This window comes from Schistocerca cancellata, chromosome 5 (genome assembly GCF_023864275.1).
Source record: "Schistocerca cancellata isolate TAMUIC-IGC-003103 chromosome 5, iqSchCanc2.1, whole genome shotgun sequence".
Taxonomy (NCBI): domain Eukaryota; kingdom Metazoa; phylum Arthropoda; class Insecta; order Orthoptera; family Acrididae; genus Schistocerca; species Schistocerca cancellata.
In genome coordinates, this window is record NC_064630.1 from 213,458,668 (window position 1) to 213,483,025 (window position 24,358).

Below are 24,358 nucleotides of genomic sequence, written 5' to 3' on the forward strand. Positions count from 1 at the left end.
GCGTGTATTCAAAAGCAAACCTGATCTGCGTCCTCAGAGTGGTGTTACTATCACCACTCTTATGCGACTGGCGCGAAATTAGAATAGACAACGTCTTTCAGATGTAGAAAGACGCCTACCAGCCTTTCGTGTGTGTGTTACCCAACTCCTCCTTGGTTTTGAGATTTTTGGCCGTAATTTGAGAACGGCATGAGGAATATCTATGCCAGTGTATAAAAAAAGTGATTATAAAGACCGAAACTTTCCATATGAATCGTAGATTGATATTGTGAACAATGTTTGAAAGCGTCGCTGGGTTTGATGTAATCATTACAAAGCAAAAACACGAGCGTGAGTCAATCAATAAGTCGCAAACTGGGATAGAGACATCAGAGCCGCGTGTACCAGACTGACATTTTCCTTTTCAACAGGCTCCCCTTGTAAATTTAAACAGTTACCCCATCGCTCGACAAAGCGTTAGGCCCGCATATGGCACACAGCAGAGGCAGAGCTAGAGAGATTCTGCAGGTCAGCGTAGTAGAGGCACGGCAGAGCCCACAAGGGACATCTTTGGCCTCAAACCTCGGAACCGCACGAAACCATGCTTAGAATAACACTTGATCATAAAAAAACATTGGTCTGTGTTATTTCCATGAAAAACGTTGCATTCTTCCATGTGTGACATTGTAATGGAAAACTTAGAAGATATCAAACCCATTTGAACAATTAGTTCATGAGCCCACACGAAGCATAAATGGCTGCGAAAGCCTACTTGATCTTTCAGCAACAAATAATCCTGGACAGATAGTGAGTATTGTGACGAATACAAGGATTAGCGACCTCAAGGCAGTTGGTGCTAGGCTGAATACCGTTAACACCTACAGCCATCAAAAAGAAACGCAAAGTACATCTATTTAAAGAAGCTGATAAAATCCTCTTAACGCCATTTTAAGAGACAGTCTTCACTACTTCCGATCTGATCATGTAAGTGCAGAAAAGTTATGGAATGTTTTCAAAGAGATAATATCGACAGCAATTGAGAGATATATACCACATATATTAATAAGTGATGGTATTTATCCCCCATGGTACACAAAACGGGTCAGATCGTTGTTGCAGAAGCAACGAAAAAAGTATGCCAAATTTAAAAACGCAAAATCCCAAAGATTGGCAAAGTTTTACAGAAGTTCGAAATATAGCGCGTACTTCAATGCGAGATGCTTTTAATAATTTCCACAACGAAATTCTGTCTCGAAATCTGGCAGAGAACCCAAAGAGATTCTGGTCATACATGAAGCACACCAGTGGCAAGACACAATCAATATCTTCACTGCGTGATAACAACGGTGAAGTCACTGACGACAGTGCCACTAAATCAAACTTATTAAATACAGTTCTCCGAAACTCCTCCACCAAAGAAGACGAAGTAAATATTCCTGAATTCCAATCAAGAACAACTGCCAAGATGAGAAACATAGAAGTAGATATCCTCGGAGTAACGAAGCAACTTAAATCACTTAATAAAGGCAAGGCCTCCGGTCCAGATCGTATACCAGTCAGCGTCCTCTCAGAGTATGGTGATAAAATAGCTATATATTTATCAATTATATACAACCACTCGCTCACAGAAAGATATGTACCTAAAGACTGAAAAATTGCCCAAGTCACACCAATACCCAAAAAGGGAAGTAGGAGCAAATCCGCTGAATTACAGGCCTATATCACTAACGTCTATTTGCAGTAGGGTTTTGGAACATATACTGTATTCGAACATTATGAAGTACCTCGATGAAAACGATTTATTGACACATAGCACGGATTCAGAAAATATCGTTCTTGTGAAACACAACTAGCTCTTTATACTCATGTAGTAATAAGTGCTATGGCCAGGGGATATCAAATTGATTCCATATTTTTAGATTTCCAGAAGGCTTTAGACACCGTTCCTCACAAGCGTCTTCTAACCAAACTGCGTGCCTACGGAGTATCCCCTCAGTTGTGCGACTGGGTTCGTGATTTCCTGTCAGAAAGGTCACAGTTCGTAGTAATAGACGGAAAGTCATCGAGTAAGACAGAAGTAATATCCGGCGTTCCCCAAGGAAGTCCCTCTATTGTTCCTGATCTATATTAACGACATAGGAGACAATCTGAGTAGCCATCTTAGATTGTTTTCAGCTGATGCTGTCATTTACCGTCTTGTAAAGTCATCAGATGATCAAAACGACTATCAAAATGATTTAGATAAGATATCTGTATGGTGCGAAAAGTGCCAATTGACCCTGAACAAAGAATAGTGCGAAGTTATTCACACGAGTACTAACAGAAATCAGCTAAATTTTGATTACGCGATGTTAGACAAATCTGAGGGCTGAAAATTCAACTAAATACTTTACGAATCAAAGTTACAAATAAACTAAATTGGAACGATCACATAGATAATATTGTGGATAGAGCAAACCTAGGACTTCGATTCATTGGCAGAACACTTAGAAGGTGCAACAGGTCTACCAGAGAGACTGCGCTTGTCCGCCCTTTTCTGAAGTACTGCCGTGCGGTGTGGGATCCGCATCAGGTGGAACTGACGGATGACATCGAAAGAGTATAAAAAAGGGCAGCTCGTTTTGTATTATCGCGAAATAGGGGTTATAGTGTCACAGACATGATACGTGAATTGGAGTGGCAATCGTTTTTCGTTGCGACGGGATCTTCTCATGAAATTTCAATCACCAGTTTTCTGCTCCGATTGCGAACACATTCTGTTGGCACCCACCTACATAGGGAGAAACTATCATCGCGATAAAATAAGAGAAATCAGGGCTCGCACGGAAAAATTTAAGTGCTCGTTTTTCCCGCGTGCCGTTCGAGAGTGGAACCGTAGAGAGACAGCATGAAGGTGGTTCATTTAACCCTCTGCCAGGCACTTTATTGTGAATAGCAGAATAATCACGTAGATGTAGATGCATAGGAGAGAAATTATACACAGTTAAATGGCGTCAGTTTATCATTACATTTTCAATCAACAGAGCCAAAAACTCTATGCTTAAAGTAGTTATAACAGCGCGAAACACACGCATCCTTCACACGTGATACTGTTTATATTACTCCTCATAGCGCAGATGGGGACGTCGATGAAGTGGTTAAAGCAAAGTGGAAGAGAACGAGGTGCACATCCACTAAAGCCATGTTTTTACATTTAAAATCGCTTTCGCGTTCAAACAGTCCAGTATCTGACGCCACACTAATTACATTTTCAAATGAAGATACAGGTATGTCAGTTTCATAACCTACCTGTCGCCAAGCATATTCCAACGTACACTAGGAGTCAAAACGTTATGACCACTGCTCACCGCGACGTTGGATGCTGCCTGGTGGCCTTGCGGCACATGACGCGGTATGTAGGCGGAGCAGACACGGGCAGGGGATCACCCAAGCGAGGATACGGGCCGCAAACGGGGAAATCCATTGAAATAAGCGACTTTCATAAAGGGCAGATTATTATTACGCAGAGCCTGTGAACGAGTATCTCGAAAATGACGAAGCCGGTTGAATATCCACGTTCTACTGTCGTGAGCTTCTACGGAAGGAGGCAGGACAGTGAAACTACCACTAGGTGCTAAATGGTTGGACGTCCACGACTTTACAGAACGTGGGGTTTGGAGGCTTGTCTGCTGTGTAAAATAGGATAGATGGTGATTTGTGGCGTATCTGCCGAAAGAGTACAGTGGTGGTGCACGAAAAGTTTTTCGCAGCACACCATTCATCGTACGTTGTTTAACATGGAACTCAGCAGCAGACTGTATTACGTGTTCACATGTTGGTCCAGCATCATCAGTTACTATTGCAGTCCGCACGGCACCATCGGATTTCGACCGTCGATCAATGGAACGCGTCGGCTCTTTGGGTGAATCACGCTTTTGCTACACTTAGGCCGCTGGTCGTCTCCACAAACGCCGTCATCGAGGTGAACGGCACTCGAAACGTGAAGTGCGCCACGGACGCAGGCTGCTGGGGGCAGTATTGTCCTATGGGAGACGTTATCCTGCGCTTGCATGGGACCTTAGTAGTAATCGAAGCCACGATGACAGCTGCGAACCACCTGCTTCCCTTCATGCTTGTTTTCTTTCCCGACGGCTGTGTCATTTTTCAGCGTTATAATTGTCCGTGTCTGAGAGCCAGTAGCATGCTTTAGTGGTTTGAGGAGCATTATAGTGAACTCACGTTGATGTCTCGGCCACTAAATTCATCTTACATAAATCCTGTGGAACCCATCTAGGTCGCTATCGGGCTCCATCACCGCGTACCCAAATCAGCGGCCCGTTATTTATGCGAATTACACTCCTGGAAATTGAAATAAGAACACCGTGAATTCATTGCCCCAGGAAGGGGAAACTTTATTGACGCATTATTGGGGTCAGATACATCACATGATCACACTGATAGAACCACAGGCACATAGACTCAGGCAACAGAGCATGCACAATGTCGGCACTAGTACAGTGTATATCCACCTTTCGCAGCAATGCAGGCTGCTGTTCTCCCATGGAGACGATCGTAGAGATGCTGGATGTAGTCCTGTGGAACGGCTTGCCATGCCATTTCCACCTGGCGCCTCAGTTGGACCAGCATTCGTGCTGGACGTGCAGACCGCGTGAGACGACGCTTCATCCAGTCCCAAACATGCTCAATGGGGGACAGATCCGGAGATCTTGCTGGCCAGGGTAGTTGACTTACACCTTCTAGAGCACGTTGTGTGGCACGGGATACATGCGGACGTGCATTGTCCTGTTGGAACAGCAAGTTCCCTTGCCGGTCTAGGAATGGTAGAACGATGGGTTCGATGACGGTTTGGATGTACCGTGCACTATTCAGTGTCCCCTCGACGATCACCAGTGGTGTACGGCCAGTGTAGGAGATCGCTCCCCACACCATGATGCCGGGTGTTGGCCCTGTGTGCCTCGGTCGTATGCAGTCCTGATTGTGGCGCTCACCTGCACGGCGCCAAACACGCATACGACCATCATTGGCACCAAGGCAGAAGCGACTCTCATCGCTGAAGACGACACGTCTCCATTCGTCCCTCCATTCACGCCTGTCGCGACACCACTGGAGGCGGGCTGCACGATGTTGGGGCGTGAGTGGAAGACGGCCTAACGGTGTGCGGGACCGTAGCCCAGCTTCATGGAGACGGTTGCGAATGGTCCTCGCCGATACCCCAGGAGCAACAGTGTCCCTAATTTGCTGGGAAGTGGCGGTGCGGTCCCCTACGGCACTGCGTAGGATCCTACGGTCTTGGCGTGCATCCGTGCGTCGCTGCGGTCCGGTCCCAGGTCGACGGGCACGTTCACCTTCCGCCGACCACTGGCGACAACATCGATGTACTGTGGAGACCTCACGCCCCACGTGTTGAGCAATTCGGCGGTACGTCCACCCGGCCTCCCGCATGCCCACTATACGCCCTCGCTCAAAGTCCGTCAACTGCACATACGGTTCACGTCCACGCTGTCGCGGCATGCTACCAGTGTTAAAGACTGCGATGGAGCTCCGTATGCCACGGCAAACTGGCTGACACTGACGGCGGCGGTGCACAAATGCTGCGCAGCTAGCGCCATTCGACGGCCAACACCGCGGTTCCTGGTGTGTCAGCTGTGCCGTGCGTGTGATCATTGCTTGTACAGCCCTCTCGCAGTGTCCGGAGCAAGTATGGTGGGTCTGACACACCGGTGTCAATGTGTTCTTTTTTCCATTTCCAGGAGTGTATATGACCTCTGCGTTGAGATCTAATGCCATATACCTATACAAACCTATCAGCAAAGTGTTGGATTCCTGATACGCACAATCAGTGCCGTATTTCGTTCCAACGACGGACAAACAAGCTATTAAGCAAGTGGTCATAATGTTTTGGCTCATCAGTGTAGGAGTATACTTTGGTACAGAAAACTGACTGTCAGTAACATAGTGAAGTTTGATAACGAAATAACGATCATGTAACTTCACTTCTGGTTTGGCACATTGTCTTACAAAACCAGCAGTCGTATTGATATAGAGCTTATATTGCTGAAAGAAGTAAACGTCAAGGGGTTGGCAATATTTTGTTGTTTTCGGTGGCAATATCGTAAGCATAACATCTTTGTGAAAAACTTGCATCTGTATGACCTGACAAGAAATCGCACGGTAATAGTATCTTTTCACTTGTTACGTGTTCGCCAAGGACTGAAGTTAGAAAACGTTTCATGTGTTCTGTGGTCACTCTTCCTTTTTAGCTCGTCTCCACATGAATGTTTCGGGGGCATGTTGTTTAAAGTTCCTCTGAAATATTTCGTCCTAAGGTTCCTTGTGCCTCTTGAAAACAGATGCACAACTTGTTTGCTTTAGTCTGCCTGTCATTGATAAAGCCACATGAAATCTGTAGCCTTGGGTAGATCCATGGACAGCTGTAGTCTCCTCTGTGAGAAAGTGAAGACGACGTTTTATACTGGAATTGCCTCGGGTCACTGTTCCAAAATTTTCTTTCTCCACAGCCTGCTCTGTCATAAAAACATTTCACTTCCTCCACAAACTATTGTGCCTTCTGACGTGTACTATTATCGTCTTCTATGCCCCCGCGTGTAACACATGTAGTAATATGCGTGGATAGCTTACCATATTCAGCCTTAAGATTGTCAACAAAAGAAATCAAAGCTCTGAAATTGTCAAAGCCAACCATTTTCGACGCTTCTACTGCCGTCATTTGCAGATGCCAACTATGAGCTGTAGATCCATACAACTTTGCTTTACCAAATTGCGGTAATACATGCTCTTTTATAGCTTGTAATTACGACAGTCCGTTTCCTTTGCGACGAGCTCCTGCTCTCCTTTTGTTAGACCCATAATTTAGAATTAATCTTCAATTTTATGTACTTTTAATGCACTTATAGCATGTCAGTAGTTCGCTGTGCGAATTGATATTTTGACTGGATTGTTCCTATTGCTCTGGAAATGAATGTCGTGTACCGCTTGAACAGTCGCCTTTAGGTTCAGGTTCTTACTGTCCTTCAAAATCGTATCTACCCAGCGTAACGACATGTATTTCTCTGTCACACCCATTATATTTCTGAATTATTATGTTACATAATGTGCCCGCGAACTCCCCGTCCTGGGGCCCAATTCCTTTTCCATATTCAGCACTTCGCAGCTTTGTCCCTGGTATTCGAACCACATTCGTAGAACTTCCTCTTCGTGATATCACTGTACAATACAGTAACCCGCAACCGAACACTCTGAGACACATTGGTACTGCTGCTATACCATTCACCCAACTCGAGCACTTGTCTGTGCAGCTACAACGAGGTACCGCCTGATGGCTCTAACAGCCAAGTCTACATCTACATCTACATATATACTCCGCTAGCCACCAAGCGGTGTGTGGAGGAGGGCACAATTCGCGCCAGTCATATTTCCCCTCTCTGTTCCACTCGCGGATCGCGCGAGGGAAAAACGACTGTCTGAACGCCTCAGTACGAGCTCTTATTTCCCTTATCTTTGAATGACGATCATTACGCGATTTGAAAGTTTCTGGTAATAATACATGCTCTACATCCCCGGTGAAGATTGGATTTCGGAATTTAGTGAGCAGCCCCTTCTGTTTAGCACGTCGTCTATCTGCAAGTATGTCCCACTTCAAACTTTCTATGAGATTTGTAACGCTCTCGCGATGGCTAAATGTACCAGTCACGAAACTTGCCGCTCTACTTTGGACCTTCTCAATCTCTTGAATCAGACCCAACTGTTAAGGGTCCCATACAGACGAACAATACACTGACTGGACGAACTATCGTATTGTAAGCTATTTTCTTTGTTGAAGGACTGCATCGCTTCAGGATTCTACCAATAAACCGCAGTCTAGAGTTCGTCTTACCCGTTACATGTGTAATCTGATCATTCCATTGAGATCATTTCGAATAGTCACACCCAGATACTTGACTGACGTTACCGCTTCCAAAGACTGATCATTTATTTTGTACTCGTACATTAATGGGGATTTTCGGCTTGTTATACGCAGCAGGTTACACTTACTAATATTGAGAGATAACTGCCAGTCATTACACCACGCATTTATTTTCTACAAATCCTCATTGACTTGTTCACAACTTTCGTGTGACACTACTTTCCTCTAGACTACAGCATCATCGGCAAACAGTGTAAGGCCGCTGTCAATACCATCAACCAGATCGTTTATGTAAATCGTAAAAAGCAGAGGACCTATTACGATGCCCTGGGGCACACCTGAAGTTACTCTTGTTTCTGTTGAAGTTACCCCGTTCAGGACGACATACTGCTCCCTGTCTGTTAGAAAACTTTCTATCCAATCGCATATGTCATTGGATAGACCGTAAGCGCGCACTTTTTATAGCAAGCGACAGTGTGGAACTGAGTCGAACGTCTTTCGAAAGTCAAGAAATATGGCATCAACATGGGAGCCGGTATCTATAGCCTGTAGTATATCATGTACAAAGAGGGCCAGCTGTGTCTCGCATGACCGCTGTTTCCTAAAACCATGCTGGTTTCTGCAGATGAGCTCCTCAGAGTGTAGAAAGATCCTTATGTCTGAACACAAAAATGTTCCATGATTCTACAACAAATCGATTTCAGAGAAATTGGCCGGTAATTCTGGGCATCCGATTTTCTACCCTTTTTATAGATTGCTATGACCTGGGCCTTCTTCCAGTCCCGTGGAACTTTCCGCCGTTCCAATGATCTCTGATAGATGACGGATAAGAATGGTGCTATATTTGTAGCATAGTCAACATAAAATCTTACAGGGATACCGTCTGGGCCAGATGCCTTTCTGGCGTCTAAGGATCTTAACTGTTTTACAACGAAACACTATGTCAGCCATTCTTTCGTTTGTTACTCGTAGATAATTGAAAGGGGAATGGTGCTCCAGTCCTCTATCGTAAACGAGTTTTTGAAAGCTAGGTTTACAATTTCGGCCTTCTGTTTATCTTCATCAGTTACATTACCCGTACTGTCGGGAAGAGAAGGTATTGAATTATTTGTAGCGTTCATAGATTTTACGTACGACCAAAATTTTTGGGGGCTATTTTTAGAATCTACAGATAAAACATTGCTTTCAAATTCGTTAAAAGTGTGTCTCATTGACCTTCCGACAACTGCTTTCATTTCGCATAGTTTCTGTTTGTCAGCGGGGCAGTGACTACGTTTAAAACGACTCTGCAAAATTCTCTGCTGAGGAGTTTTGCTGGAAATCACACAGACTATTGTTGTTTTTATGATCAAGTGTTGGGCTAAGCGTGATTTCTTGCGGTTTCGGACGTTCGAGGTCAAAGATGCCCGTGTCAGTAGTGGCTCAGCGCTCACGAAGCACGGAGAGCCCTGCAGTGTCCACCGCGAGTTGGTCTGTGCATTTCCGTTTCTTTTCTTTAAACAAACTGCCATGCTACCGTAAATGTAGAGTTGCTGCTACTGACAAAGTTTTTAACTACAGCTTTTCTCGTGCTCGTCAAACTGTGGAGTGTGCATTTGGCATCTTAGTTCCAGACTTCATGTGGTTAAATGGCCCTTTTAGTGTAAACTGCAGACTGTAGAGAGAATTGTCACAGCTACATGTGTACTGCATAATTACTCGAGGACTCAAACATTACATCAAGTAATCTCGCCGAGGAAGAGGAAATGGGACCACTGAGTACTAACCGGTTGCTGTCGCCGCCTCGGAGTAGGTGTAGAAACGAGTGGAGCTTTCCTTACGTGCAAAGTGTTTTAATGCATCAGAAGATTCTGACCTTCGGCAGTATGCAGCTATAAAAGAAGGGGCCAGTACTAACGTAACGACGTTTTTACTTATATATAATAAATCAAATAATAAGTAAGGCGTAAAATTGATGTAATGTAACTCGTCTTCATCATTCTTCCAATTTTATCCCTTATTAATTCATTGAAGAAATCTGTACTAGCTTGAATATCGCCATAGATATGAAAATTGCGCATGTTAATCATATGGCAAAATGCTCTGCTGCTGTTGTGATGACATTTGCCAAAATCTTGTTTCGATATCTAAAACCGTTTGAGATACGACGGATTTATGAATATTTCACTCTGGCTTTCTCGTTGGCGCAAGTGTTCGGGACGGGGCGCATCCCATACAATCAATTTCCTCGAGATTGGAGACTGGTAGCGATATCCTTCAAAGGACAAAGAATAATTCAATACATTAGCTACATTTTGCAAGCAGCAACGTATGACTAACATGCACCAAATGCAAATTCGTGGCGACCCCTATTTTTCCATCCAAACTTTAAGAATTTCTCTAGTGGTTTAGCTAATCTCGGAGTATCACAATAACTATGACCATTGACGAAATTATAGGCAGTTTGTCAGGAAGCTGACAAAGTAAGCTATGAGAAGTGCGACAATCACTTTGTTAACCGAATAGTTTCTTTACAGTCGTTTGAGAAAGATTGCAGATACCGCGCAGAATCAACAGGTCCCGAGGGAACGACGCAGGCGGAGTAGCAGCTCGGACAACCCTTGCTAATGGCCTGCCCTACGCCTCTGTTGCACGCAGTGTGCGGTGCCTCATCGGAAAGCGTGGTTTACAAAAGCCACACTGCCTCTTCTCTACCTTTGCTGCGTGCCTTAAAAGCCTACAGCTTAGAATTAAAGTGGCAGCATTCGCATCTAACAAGTTTGTTTCGTTCTTTAAATTGCTGCAACCTGCAAGGCCGAAGTGGCCGGATATGACGAAATACTCCTAGACGGGGAAACAATGTCCCATCACTGCGTAACCAGGGCGGCCAGGATGCATTTGTGACCTTTTTCTTTTGTCCTTTGATGAATTCCTGTATCGAATTGATCAAAAATTCTCATGAAACACGGTTCGAATCATACGTACATCAAAAAAACTTTGCATCACCCCGGTTCCCAGAACTCCTGAAGATAGACGTTGACTGTGGATTACGGACACAGTCCTTTCGACTGTTGAGAGACGTCATTAAACCCGCCCAAAGATGTAAACAAGCATGCATGAGCAGTGCCTATTAGACGGAGGGGGTCCGACAGCCTATCAGTTCCAGTCATTCCACCGGGAAGAAGCTACACGGCTCGTGTTGTCTGTAGTTCAACCATTCCTAAACGGTCAATACCGCGGTTCGATGGCGTCCGCATTGTTACTTTGTCTCAGGAAGGGCTCTCAATAAGGGAAGCGTCCAGGCGACTCGGAGTGAATCAAAGCGATGTTGTTCGGACATGTAGCAGAGACACAGACAGGAATTGTCGACGACATGCCTCGCTCAGGCCGCCCAAGGGCCATTACTGCAGTGGATGACCGCTACGTAAGGATTATGGCTCGGAGGAACCCTGACAGCAACGCCACCATGTTGAATAATGCTTTTCGTGCAGCCACAGGACGTCGTGTTAAGACTCAAACTGTGCGCAATAGGCTGCACGATGCGCAACATCACTCCCGATGTCAATGGCGAGGTCCATCTTTGCAACCGCAACACCATGCAGCGCGGTACAGACGGGCCCAACAACATGCCGAATGGACTGCTCAGGATTGGCATCACGTTCTCTTCACCGATGAGCGTCGCATATGGCTTCAATCGCACCATCTTCGGAGACGTGTTTGGAGGCAACCTGTCAGGCTGAACCCCGTAGACCCACTGTCCAGCGAGTGCAGCAAGGTGGAGAGGGTTCCCTGCCGTTTTGGGGTGGCATTATGTGGGGCCGACGTACGCCGCTGGTGGTCATGGAAGGCGCCGTAACGGCTGTACGATACGTGAATGCCATCCTCCGACCGATAGTGCAACCATATCGGCAGCATATTGGCGAAGCATTCGTCTTCACGGACAATTCGCGCTCACATCGTGCACATCGTGCGAATGACTTCCTTCGTTCGACTAGAGTGGCCACCACGTTCTCCTGACATGAACCCTATCGAACATGCCTTGGTAGATTAAAAAGGACGAATACAGGCATGTATCAATGCAAGAGCACGTGCTACTGGGTATTAGAGGTACTGGTGTGTACAGCAATCTGGACCACCACCTCTGAAGGTCTCGCTGTATGGTGATACAACATGCAATGTGTGGTTTTAATGAGCAATAAAAAGGGCGGAAATGATTGTGTTGATCTCTATTCCAATTTTTTGTACAGGTTCCGGGACTTTCGGAACAGAGGTATTGCAAAACTCTTTTTGATGAGCGTACATGGGACGCATTTCGCTATGGACGTGCTCTGTGGTCAGTTCCCCGGATCACAAAAATCTCGTTGTTCTGGTCGGGTACACACTCGTTGCAGACATGTCTTGTTGGCCTGACCACAGATAATTAATCGTTGGCTACAGAATACTGTGTGTCGGCTACCTTCCATGCGACGATTGCTATCACCTTCTACATAGGGATTGGCGCGAAATTTAAAACGATATGGCTATTCTAGAGTTTGCGACTTACTGACTCACCCTCGAAAGAAACATTGAATGGCGCTCGATACGCTACCAACAAGTACCTGAAATTTTTGTCATTCGTAAATGGTTTACGAACGAATTATCTTCAAATTTTAATTGTTTCAGAAGTACATTTTCAACCCGTGTCTTATTTCTGCGCGAAACCAATGTTCGTATCCAACATTTGCGTTTTCTTTTATTTACATTTAACTGTTGCCTCTGTTTAACGCCACAGTCTGCGCTACATTAACACCTGCCGAATCATCTCAGCTGAAGCTGCCTCCATATTGCAAACTGTACAACTACGCAGAATTTGTGGCACCTCCTGTGTGGACGGTAGCTCACGGCGCCACTGCAGAAAGCGGCGAGCTGTGGCGACACTTGCGTTACTTGGGTGAACCCGGTTTTAGCATTGTAGCAAAATATTTTTACGATGTGACGTGCTCAAGACGTTTGCCACTGATCTTGTAATCAGATGTTATCGCGTTCTTTATCGTTGTTCTAGGAAGGTATTACACTACATTTATCCATACCTAAAGAGGTGTTATACATGCAAATTAAATTAAAAATAGTTCACATCCCACTGTTCCGACAAAGGTTTTAGGGAGTTTGCCCTTGGGTATAAGGCAAATGTTGGGTCTGGAAAAGCCATCCCAAAAATTCCTGAATGGGACTCTTTTGTCCCACTACCAGTTTGTCTGGTATTTGGCTGAAAAATCCCTGACCGTCCAGTGGATCATTATTCGAACAGCCCGCCGTACCTGTAGGGGTAGGGAATGACAAATATTTAAAACAATAATTAAATTTCCTTACGATCATGCAGCGACGGTACTTAGCTGTAGATAACAATGGGGAACAAACTGGTAACGCTGCTGATCCTACTTGATAAATCATTTGTGAATAATGACGACGATAAAGTTCCTGTTACGCCTTCTTGGTCCACACCCGATGTTAGTTCCGTTCCTGCTGAACAGCCACTGCCTGGTATACGGTACTGGGCTATGTTAGTCAAATATTCATCGAGCCAATTACGTATCTGCGAACATTCTCCGTATGATCGAATCTTTGTTAGTAGTCAACGAAGTGGTAAAGCGCCGAACGTTTGTTAAAAAACTAAGACGGAATCTGACCTCTTCACTGCACCAAATGTTTACAAGATCATTGTGTATCGATAAAACAAACCGTATATCACACGAGTGATATTTTTCTGAATCCGTGCTGATTTCCTGGGAGAATATTTTCAACCAGGGATGTCATAATGATTGAGCGTAGAACATGCTCTGCGTTCATTCAACAGAAGGGAGTAGTAAGCATTATTGGTCTGAAATTTCTACCCTATCGTTATTTCATCCTTTTGTAAACAGGAGTGACAAGATTTGTTTCCTGCCGGAAGTGAATGCGCAAGAGACTCTGGATAAATACTAGCTAGGAAGTTGGGTAATTTTGCAGTATATTCAGCGTAAAATGTAACTGGAATTCCGTCAGGGTCTAACGCTTTCTTCACGTTTTCAGTATCGGTGTTGCTTATTAATATATCAAATTTGAATGTGCGACTGTCTAACATTGGTACAGTATTATCCGTTCATTGACTTAACGTGTTACCAGAACGTTCCTGATCATCTTCCGTCAAGATGAGACTGAAAATTATCGTAGGTTCGGCACATCCTTTTTTGCGGGTGCACGAGTTATTAAGTTTTCTGTATAGTCTCTTTCGTAGCTAGAGTTTAGTAGTCTATTTTCGCAACATTCTGAGGATAATGTCACCAAACCAAATCGGGTCTTTGCCCTCTTGTATTGCTCGGTACGTATTTAGCTAGAGCGCTGTTCTTAATATCTTTTACTGTCAACCACAATTGTTTAACTTACTTAATCCGATCAGGCTCAGAGGATCGACTGCAGCTTCGAGGCTCCTCTTTCACTGCATTCTGTTTCCTGACTTCTGTCGCCAGTCCCCCCCCCCCCCCCCCCTCCCCCGCCAGCCGATCTGCAACAGACTTCGTGTATTCCATCTCTCCACTTTCTCTTTGATCTTAATTTGTTCTTTTACCAGATCTCAGTTCGGCTTTTACCGTAATAGTGACCTGTATTTCCACCTACCACAAATACTCACGTAACTTGCGTCATGCTCTTTTTGCCTTCGGTGACCACGATTCCTGTACTTATGGGGGCGTGCTGAAGAGAGATACCTCCCAAATTTTTATATGAAAACTCTTGAAGCTTCTTAAACAAAGCAGTCAGTTACCTCAGCAAGTAGTCTTTAGTATAGGTGTGTCAGTATTGTCACATAATGTAGCAAAAATGTACGAAATCATTAGTATTTGGAACGTAATAAATATTGTGAGATCCAAGTTAAAAAGGTGTTATCCAACCGAAGACAGTGTAGGACAGGGCGGTGATGCTTTCGCAATGTTTTTGGTGGCTCTGCTTATTCAGAAACGTGAATATTCATTTCACGTCTCAAGCTACATTGGATAGGATAACGTATGAAGAAAACGACTTTATAGACGATAACGCGATTAATAGTGTTAGAGGTTGTAGTGCTAGTGGCAACGGCGTAAATAGCACTTCTCAAAGAGAAGCCAACAGGTATCCAATGCTATTAATATTTTAACAAAAGTTTTGGAAAAGTCCTGAACGTATTTATGATCCACGTGAAGTTGCGACCTCGTCATTGAAGAGACATCCATCTGTAAAAAGCGCATCGGACATCGAAGTAATATTTGATTATGCGGAGAAAAAAAGACTAAATGAACATATATTTTGAGGAAAAAAAGGCAATCAAAGAACTGGGAAGAAAACAACACACACTACCCCAATTCCTTAGAAGGGAAATGAATACATTAGAGGCACATAAAATTTTCGACAATGCAAAAAGCAAGGGAAATTGGGCACACGAAGTTCAAATGTCGTGTAACTTTAGTAACACGTCTCAACAAAGAATTTGGAAAGTGCCGTAGACACATCACTGCTTTCATAACAGGCGGAGACGTTCGGGAAGATAAAGATATTGACCAGCCTGGGGCCCGTCTTGTTGAAGAAGTATACCAGAAAACTGAAAGTTTCTACATACAGCCACACTGCATTTGGAACACTGGTCAAAGTGGATTTAATTATGAACTAACTTCTGGTGCGCCACTATCTAAAAGGGGAAATTAACAGTTCCCTTGATCCAGTCTGCGCATAGTACAGCTTATAATTACGTAAGTGATGCTGGACATTCGATGAGTGGACACCTAAAAAATAAAACTATTTGTCTTCAGGAAAAAAATTTCGACCAGAGTTAAATGGCCTCTGGAGACAATCCTCGACCAAACATATTTTATTTGGAGGCTAGTACAAGTGAGAAAATATCAAAAGATCGTTTAAAAAACCTTTCTCGTGAATGTCATTAGTGTTTAAGTACTCAACAATAGTAAATTATTCATTTGCGGGCAAAGACATTGAATGCATGATCACTTCCCCAAAAATAAAATACGCCCAGCCTTTGGATGTACATTTCTTCAGGCAATATAAACTATGTGCCATAAGGATAACGACACTCTAAGGACACTCTGCTGTGACTTAGACGTTAAATTAGGAAATAAAGTTTTTCATAATGAAAATGCATTCTATTATTCAAAGAATGCCCCGGTGTATCAGCCTGTGCTTCAGTATTCCTGCCAAGCGGCTGAGTAAACTACTACTACTCATGTTTCTGAATTCAAGAATGTCAGACGAGTAGCATTTTAATTTGCAGCTCAAGAATGTGATTCTGAGGATGATCCAGATACTGCTTTCATCAAATGTGCCTCTTGTGATTCTGCATATTGTTTCATGCATTTTGTTGAGGAACTTCCTGTATATTTTTAAAGGCCGATAGTGGACAAACTAAGAGTTCTTTCACTATACTAATCACAGTGGTAGGTAAAGTTTCTAAATACACTTGGAACACTGAATTCCTGTTAGAGCCGAGACTCATCCCTTGTGGGTAATATGTATGACGTGTAATATCTCAACCGATACTGAGAACAGAATAAAAATGCAGAAACATTACTTTCCAGCTCGCCTTCGTACTACACTCGAAAAGACATTACTGAATGTTTGAGGCCAGGAAGTCTAAAAACCTATGCACTACTCCTTGTGTTGGCTGTCGGATTAGTTTTCGGAGGCACCTGTTTGGCAATGAATAGAGTATTACTTCGCAAGACCGCTTTGTTCTTGCTGTCGCTAATATATATACATATATATATATATATATATATATATATATATGTGTGTGTGTGTGTGTGTGTGTGTGTGTGTGTGTGTGTGTGTGTGTGTGTGTGTGTGTCAGCCAGTCGATACTGGTAGGCGTAGTACTAATACTGTATTCTCGGGTTATTCGGTGCTGCCGAGTTAATGTTATATTTGAATAATTCAATGGTCATTGTGTCTGAACTAATACTCGACCAAATTTCTTGCCCTGACACTTGATGCAGAGTTAATCTGGTCTGATCATGTAAATAATATTTCAAAAAGCTATGTACTGCCATATATGTCCTAAGAAAACTGACACGTTTTTGTAACATAACCACTCTGAGGTAAATATATTTTGCACTATTTGAATCCCATCTAAGCTATGGGATAGAGGTATGGGGATCCAGCAGTAAAGGTAATATGAAAAGTGTACTTATCTTACAAAAGAAGGCACTTAGAATTAGGGGAAAAAATGTGCCAGGGAATCCTGCAGAAATTTGTTTAAAGAATTTAAAATACTAATTGTTCATAACCTACATGTACTGAAGATAATCATTATGGCAGTAAACAGTAACAAACCACTTAATAAAGAAATACACGATCACAACACTAGAGGTAGAGAGAGACCCCATCTCATCTCTCACAGAACAACACTTAATGAGAAAAGCCCTCACTATGAAGGCATAAAACTACTGAAGTGCTTCAATCCTAATATCTCCAAATTGCCCATTACAAAACTAAAAAAGAAATTAAAATTATGGCTCCTAAACAATCCTATATATTAAATAGCTGAGTTTCTAGATTTAGTACACTCGTATGATGGAAGGCCATCTGTCTAAAAATATATGTACTCTCAGATCTGAATACTGTGTCACAAACTGTAGATTCCTTAATCTAAGTATTGCAATAACCAATTGTTTTTATGTATAGTCCATGTATGTAACATTGTTCTCTTAACTAAATTTAGAAAAAGTTGTGTAGATAAGTGCCAGGCAATAATACGTAACTCTAGTAAGTAAGGCTGTGACTTATCCAGAAGACTGGAACAAAAAACCTTTTTTTGTAATCATTTGATGTTAGATCAAAATAAATAAGTAGATAAATAAATATGGACAAGAGTAAATGTGGGTGGTGAAAGATTGATATTAGGATCAGTCTGATTCTTTTTAGGACCTCGCTAATCCTAATATTAATGCTTGTCCCAAAAAAACACGTACTGAGGAGTCTTATCTTCCCGCTACACTTCCCACATGGTGTCTAAAATATCGCTACTCTGTATTTAAACTAATTCTCAGTTTCTAGCGTGTTGTGGGGGTGTCTGCTTCTTGAGAGAGACATGAACCCTCGGACATTACTGCGGATGCACTGCCAGTAAGAACTTATGATATTAAATTCCTATTCTCTTAACGACCAGCCCTCAGAACGATATTTCAAATCGACGTATGTGCAGAGACCTCACGATTGAGGCTGTCTGTCTTCAAGACTTCTGCCAATCTCCGGAAAGAACTGAAACTGTCTCAGAACCCACACGACAGAGAGCGTTGATGCTGATGTGTGCCAAGATGTACAGCTGGCTGCAACATGTGCACTCAAATGCTCTCGGGATGACCTCCCTTGTAGACAATTTCTACCAGCATACACCCGAAGTGCACATTAGATTTCGCTCCCGTGACTCTAATTTATATAAAGATGAAACTGCTTAAAGTAATTTTAGAGACCAGTTGAAACAGTTTTTTATCCTCTTAGATGAAGAGAAGCAGTCATTTAATAATACTTACAAAAAGCAATACACATGAAAGCAGCTTTTCTGAATGTGGAAATTTTGAAAATCTTGTTAACCATGCCAATTTCAAAATGCACATCAAGTGAGCGCGGAGTAAAAAAAGAAAAAGCAAAGAAATACAATGTCAGAGGAAAGACAAATAACAGAGTTATTTTACTCATACACCGATTTACAAGTTTATGATAATTATGAGGTAGTAAATAATCTACAAAGTCGGAAGCAAGGGAAAGACTTTTTTTTTAAAAAAAAAGGATTTCACATTTATTTCAATAGAATTTTATCAGTTTTGTTCACACTTTTGATTTCATTTTAACCCACATTTATGGCTTTTATGAAGAGGAAATGAAGCCGACAAGACCACGCAAAAGCGAATGCAGTTCAACATCTTGAAGGTTCTCTGATCTTTTTTCTGCCACGTTTGCTACAGACCTCGAGTATCCCTTCGTTTCCGTAGAAGAAAACGTATACTTTTTGCCATGTCTCGAAAGCTCGCTGGTATATAATACTTCAAGGTGCGCATGATAAACTGGCGCAAAGTAATCAGGAACAGCAATGCCAGCAACTAAAAGTCTTCGAATTTCATACTCATAAAAAAGTTCTCTTTTTGAAATGTACCAGTTGCTGTAAAACACAAGCTTGGGCAAGTGAATTCTGGAAACAATACTGTAGGAATTGCGAAAGTTGAAAACTTTGACTACGTGCTGAATCTGCACGTGGATTCAAGCGAGCCCTCACGATAGTTTGTAGGAGGGGACGACGACGACGACGACGACACAAGGAGGTATGAAGTATATGTAATATACTGGAAGACTTCTAAGAAGCTATAATAAACTTCCAGTTCCGACCATGTTAAAAACTTGAGTAATACAGACTTGTAAATCATTTTCTTGAAAGCAAAACACCTGACTACGCTATTTTTCCCTTCCCCTGAGTGCGAGGGAGCGACCGTCGTCCCTCCTTGCCCCCCTGTATTGGCACCCTTGCGCGGGTTAATAGATTTAGGAACACTTTTTCGTTGCAAAGGTGCTACACCGCATTGATCATAGTACCTTGTAAGTCTAAGAAATATTGGATTTGACGAATGTTGGAAACTCGTGCAGTTATGTTTAACTATTACAACTTTTGTTGTTACTCTTTAATCATATTAAGAAAGCGCTGGCTTGACTACTGAATGTCACATCTACGGTGGTAGCTACTATTGAAACCTCAAAGATCGCGCAAAATCAGAATTAATTTGAAAGAAGTAGACCGTGATCCAAGGGGATGGACGACATGAATTATTCCGCTTCACTGAAATTGATAGTGCGACGAAGTCCGTAATAAATTATCTTCAAGGTCAGGCGCCGCGATAGTGTGCGTCCGGCGGGTTGGCCATTTTGTGGTGTAATCGGCTGGCTGTCCACACGCCGTCTTATCTTCAGTACTACTGCAGACGTGAAAGAACAGGAATTAGTGTAAAGGAATAGATGTCAAAGATTAGGTGGTGAAGAACCGACGTAACATTTAGTATTTATAAATTAATTAAATCATTTAAAAATTACTACCGCCGATTCGGACGTAAAAACGACCGACACATCGCACGAGAAACCCCTTTTGCAATGCCTACTTAGAGTCCACTGTTTCTCCATCTCCTTGCGTGTTCCCTGTCACATACCACATTTATGTACGACACAACTTGCAGAAGAGGAAAATCAGATTTTAAAAACTGATTTCTTTTTTGTTTACATATTAGGCCTGAATCGATTCTGCCAGTCCGATCAAACATCGGTCTCCCCTGCGTCACGTTTACACTTTGTTTCACACGAAAGGCGTCAGTAAATCAGCTGGCCAGATTTAGTTAACGCCGTGAAGTGCGACTGTTAACATGTTTGTAATTTGTCTTATAACACAGTACTGTTTCGTTGTATCAGACCTTCTTGATCCTGATATGTTTACGCGTGTGCTGATATGTTTTAGATCGGACTGAGGTTGAGATGTTCCCAGCAGCAAAACTACAAACAGTTCGGTTCTTCCACCTTCGTTCACGCCCCCCCCCCCCCCCCTTATCCCTTTCAGTTAAACACGATTATGCAGTAGTTAATATATCGGACTCGTACCCCAGAGAAGCGTATTTCAAACCTTTCTTTCTTCGATTATGCTATTGCTTCGTCCTCAATCATTTAGCTGTTGATGGACCACAAAGGCCACAGAAAGTGTTTCACTGATGCTTGTAGTCCGTGGGTTAGTGCATACGGTACATTATAAAATATTTAACGCAAAAAAACATGTCGTATTCGTTGGCCTTCGTCAGCTAAATGTCATGGTGAAGATAATTTATCTTTGACAAATTCTTTAACATCTCATATTAATCCAGGCAAAATTGTCACGCGAAATCAGTATCATGCTACTGTGGCTTGGCTGAATCGCAATGAAAAGAACACACACAGTATTATTCAACCACGGCTTCGCAAGTTACGATCTGGTGTCAATGTTGGCACCTAGCTCTGAAAGTAGACATCAGATGATGATAACTAAATAGTAGTAGCTTTCCTTGTGGAAGTAAAGTCGCACAAAATCCTGGGGAGCCCATTTTATGTGCAATGGGGCGGTTACAGAGGGTCCGTGGTAATTAAAACGGGTAGCGATTTCAGATTTGTTGGTAGGAAGGTGGTGATCTGTAGTAGACGATTTGTTTATGAAATATCTGTATATATCTGTCATGCTGTAACACCAAACGTGACATGATTTATATTGATCTGTCGGGGAAACGAGTATACAACGCGGAAGATACCACAAGAATATGTAATAGCCTAACGTCCCACGGAAGTCTGCTTAGAAAACTGGAATACCGGTATCTTGTGGAGAAAAACGGCGGGGCGTATATTTACTGCTTTAAAAATCGTGAAATGTTTAATCTCTTGTTTAACGCCAGCTATAGAAGCAAAAAGGAACAGCCATTCTGGCCCCATCCTATTCTTCAACATATCGGTAAGAACAACCGATACGTGCTCAACAAATAATACGCAGTCAGTCATCGTAAGAATTGTGCGTATAGACGCAGATGGTACGGTTATCGGTGTAGAATTCTGTGCAGTATCATTATGGCAGATACTGTGCTGAGGCGGTGATTAACCTAAAATTGCATTCCGTAACGAAGCCGCGCGTCTGCTCACAGAGCGATCCGTCGCTGTAAAAAAGTTAAAAAACCAGTTGGGAGGGAGGGGATGGTGGGTTGCTGACTCATCCGGTCCTGACTACCTGCTGGAGAAAGCAGTCCGGTTGGGATGACGCAATACCATGCGACGGGGAGCGACGGTGTTCAGCAGTTCACAGCAAGGCCAAGAACGCCGAACGCCAGTCGATGCAGCATTCAAATCTTTCCCATGTTCTGAATTAGCAGCTTCACGATTATTTATCGTATCAACGACGAATGTAGGTGTAATCCACAGTAATTATTTCAGACAATATTTCGGATGCAGCAAACTTCAACTTCATCAGTTCATAAAATTTAAGTTTATAAAATGTAACATGACATGTCGACGTCGTTACCGTGGGGGTCTCTCTCTCTCTCTCTCTCTCTCTCTCTCTCTCTCTCTCTCTCTCACACACACACACACACACACACACACACACGGGTCTCTTCTAGAAGGAAAATCATTTATAACTCACCAAACTGTAAAAGTTCTATTTCTAAATTAGTTGAATCCATGAGAAGCATAATACAGTTTACTTGTGTTAGCTCTCCGTTCAAAAAGGACTTATTCTGCACTTACAGAAATTTCATTGTCGGAGAGCATACAGTTTCAGCAGTACAACAACAAGTATATGTGAATAACTGAACTGTCCCAAACCCAGGTTGTAAAGATATGCCAGCAGTGAATGTACAGCATAATTTATTTTTTCAGTAACATTCTTAGCTTGTTCCTGAAAAAGGGCAACTTTAGTTACTAATGACAGTATCAATTACTCTGTAGTGGACATTCATGTTGTTTTTGTAACGTGTAAGCTCACTCTTTAAACATACAGCTGTTACACATCTCCACCTTTTTGTTCTCATTTGCCAGTGTACAGTATCTAATAATTGATTATATTCTCTGTTCTCATTTCAGGGCAACAATGCTAACAGTCTGGTTTCGAATGATGAAGTCTACTGCAGGATTCTTACTTATGGTATGATGAAGAATGTTACTTTAAAATATAGAATTATCAAAATATTTTTTCTGGTTGCTGCACTACTGTAGATGGTTGTTTCTATGTAAAATACTTATTTCTGGAATATGTCAAAGCAAGCAAATGGCTGAGTGTTTATTGGCACTTTGCAAGAGTGACAAATGGTTTTGAGACAGCAGTTGAAGTGTGCTCCATTTGAGATTTTCTTTCATAAGGTGTTTCTTTAAATGGGGGATGTAATGGCAAGTTAATGAAGGAAGGCACTGCAGAGAACTACTGTAACTGGAAGAGTGACCAATGGGCCACCATCTAATTGCAGGGACTGACTGTCTATTTACCACTCATGATTGCTGTTAAAAGAATCCATCTATACTGTAGTCATCCATCATTAAATGAGGACCTGGCATTTCAGGAGTTATGCTTCTTATAGCATTCCCACTGTCTCAGTCCAATGTTTGACGGATACTGTCAAAATTTTTGAGAGCTTGTGAAGGCCCATCAGTTACATAGAGCATAAAATTTTAGTGGAGAAGCTCATAAGATTTTGAAATTACTTGTATGGCCAGAATCTTATGCGAAAAACAAAAAGCACATGGGCTCCATAACACATGTAGGCACAGGAGCTGATTTTGGTTTAGGATGAAAAACCAAATTTGCAGAATCCTCCAGCCTCAAGCCATCTTTACAACATATAAATGGTCATATGATTCATCATGGCTCCCTCTCTTCCCTTGTCAACATCCCCCCTTTTCCCCAAGGAGAAATCACACTAACACCAAGTAACACCACCTCTAATCTTGATACTGGGCTCAGTTTGGAGAGAGAGTGCCCACAAGTTTCTTCAGTTAATGTCATACCAAACTAAGCTGACACGATCCCATGAAGCTACCAAATTGTGGTGATATTGATATCTACAATTCACCTGCTGTTCCACATACTCCCAGGCATTTCTTGAGAGATCAAGATAGGGTCATTCAGCAGCCCAGTTGATGTGCAGTTGGGTGCCAGTGAGTTGGCCATACCATGAACATGTGTGTGTAGTTATGAGAACACAGTTTTCATCTTGGCATAAAGGAATGTTCACATCACCATGAGTGTGTAGAAGGAAGGGAAGCACTTGGTCCCCAGTAGTGCTGAATTAAACATCCTGCTTCATGTTCAGTAACGGGAGTGGGTGAACACAACTCATAGTATGCAAAAAAATCCTCAAAACGTCACAGAACCAATTCTGACGTGAATTACTCCCTGTACACCTTGTGGGTTATACACCTAATCGAGCTGTCAGTGCACTTTACACTTCCCATCATCTGGAAAGAGGGAAAATTGACTTGTTGGAGCACAATAAACACCTCCAGTCAGCCATTGTCTAGCTTGGGTGCAGTTCCCTTCACAATGTTCCACTTGAAACTCACTGGGATGGACTGTCAGTAACTAAAACCAACAGTTTGTGCCTGGGTTTGCAACCAATGTTAGCTGTTCATTAGAATCTTTTTACGACCTCTGTTCTTGTGCAGTGTTACATTGATGAGAGTGGTACACCATTCCTGTAGGCATGTTGGGCAGTTAGTGTTGCTCCATCAACAATTTTGGCAACTTTGTTGATGGTTTTGTCATGAGCACATCTAAACCTGACAGATTCTTCCTGCCATTCTGTTACGTCTCTGTGTTGAACCATTTTACACACTAATTCCATCTAACTGGCTGGCACATACACACCACTTCACTGCCATGGCTTATTTCAGCAGTGATGTGTCACATGGCTGCCTGGTACCAATTCTACACTGTGTGCAGCA

At 42.7% G+C, this 24,358-nt stretch overlaps 1 protein-coding gene across 2 annotated transcripts in view; it reads left to right on the top strand.

The window, feature by feature from the left end:
- LOC126188980 (uncharacterized) overlaps positions 1-24,358 on the top strand; it is a 188,311-nt gene that overhangs the window by 61,844 nt on the left and 102,109 nt on the right. The window contains exons 1-2 of one of the 2 annotated variants that reach the window (XM_049930769.1): positions 21,709-21,827; positions 22,505-22,565. In XM_049930769.1, the coding sequence (XP_049786726.1) occupies positions 21,826-21,827; positions 22,505-22,565 (63 nt within the window). In that variant the 5' untranslated portion in view covers positions 21,709-21,825. Of the gene's footprint in view, positions 1-21,708; positions 21,828-22,504; positions 22,566-24,358 lie in introns of those variants that run through there. The other variant, XM_049930768.1, reaches the window with a different exon arrangement.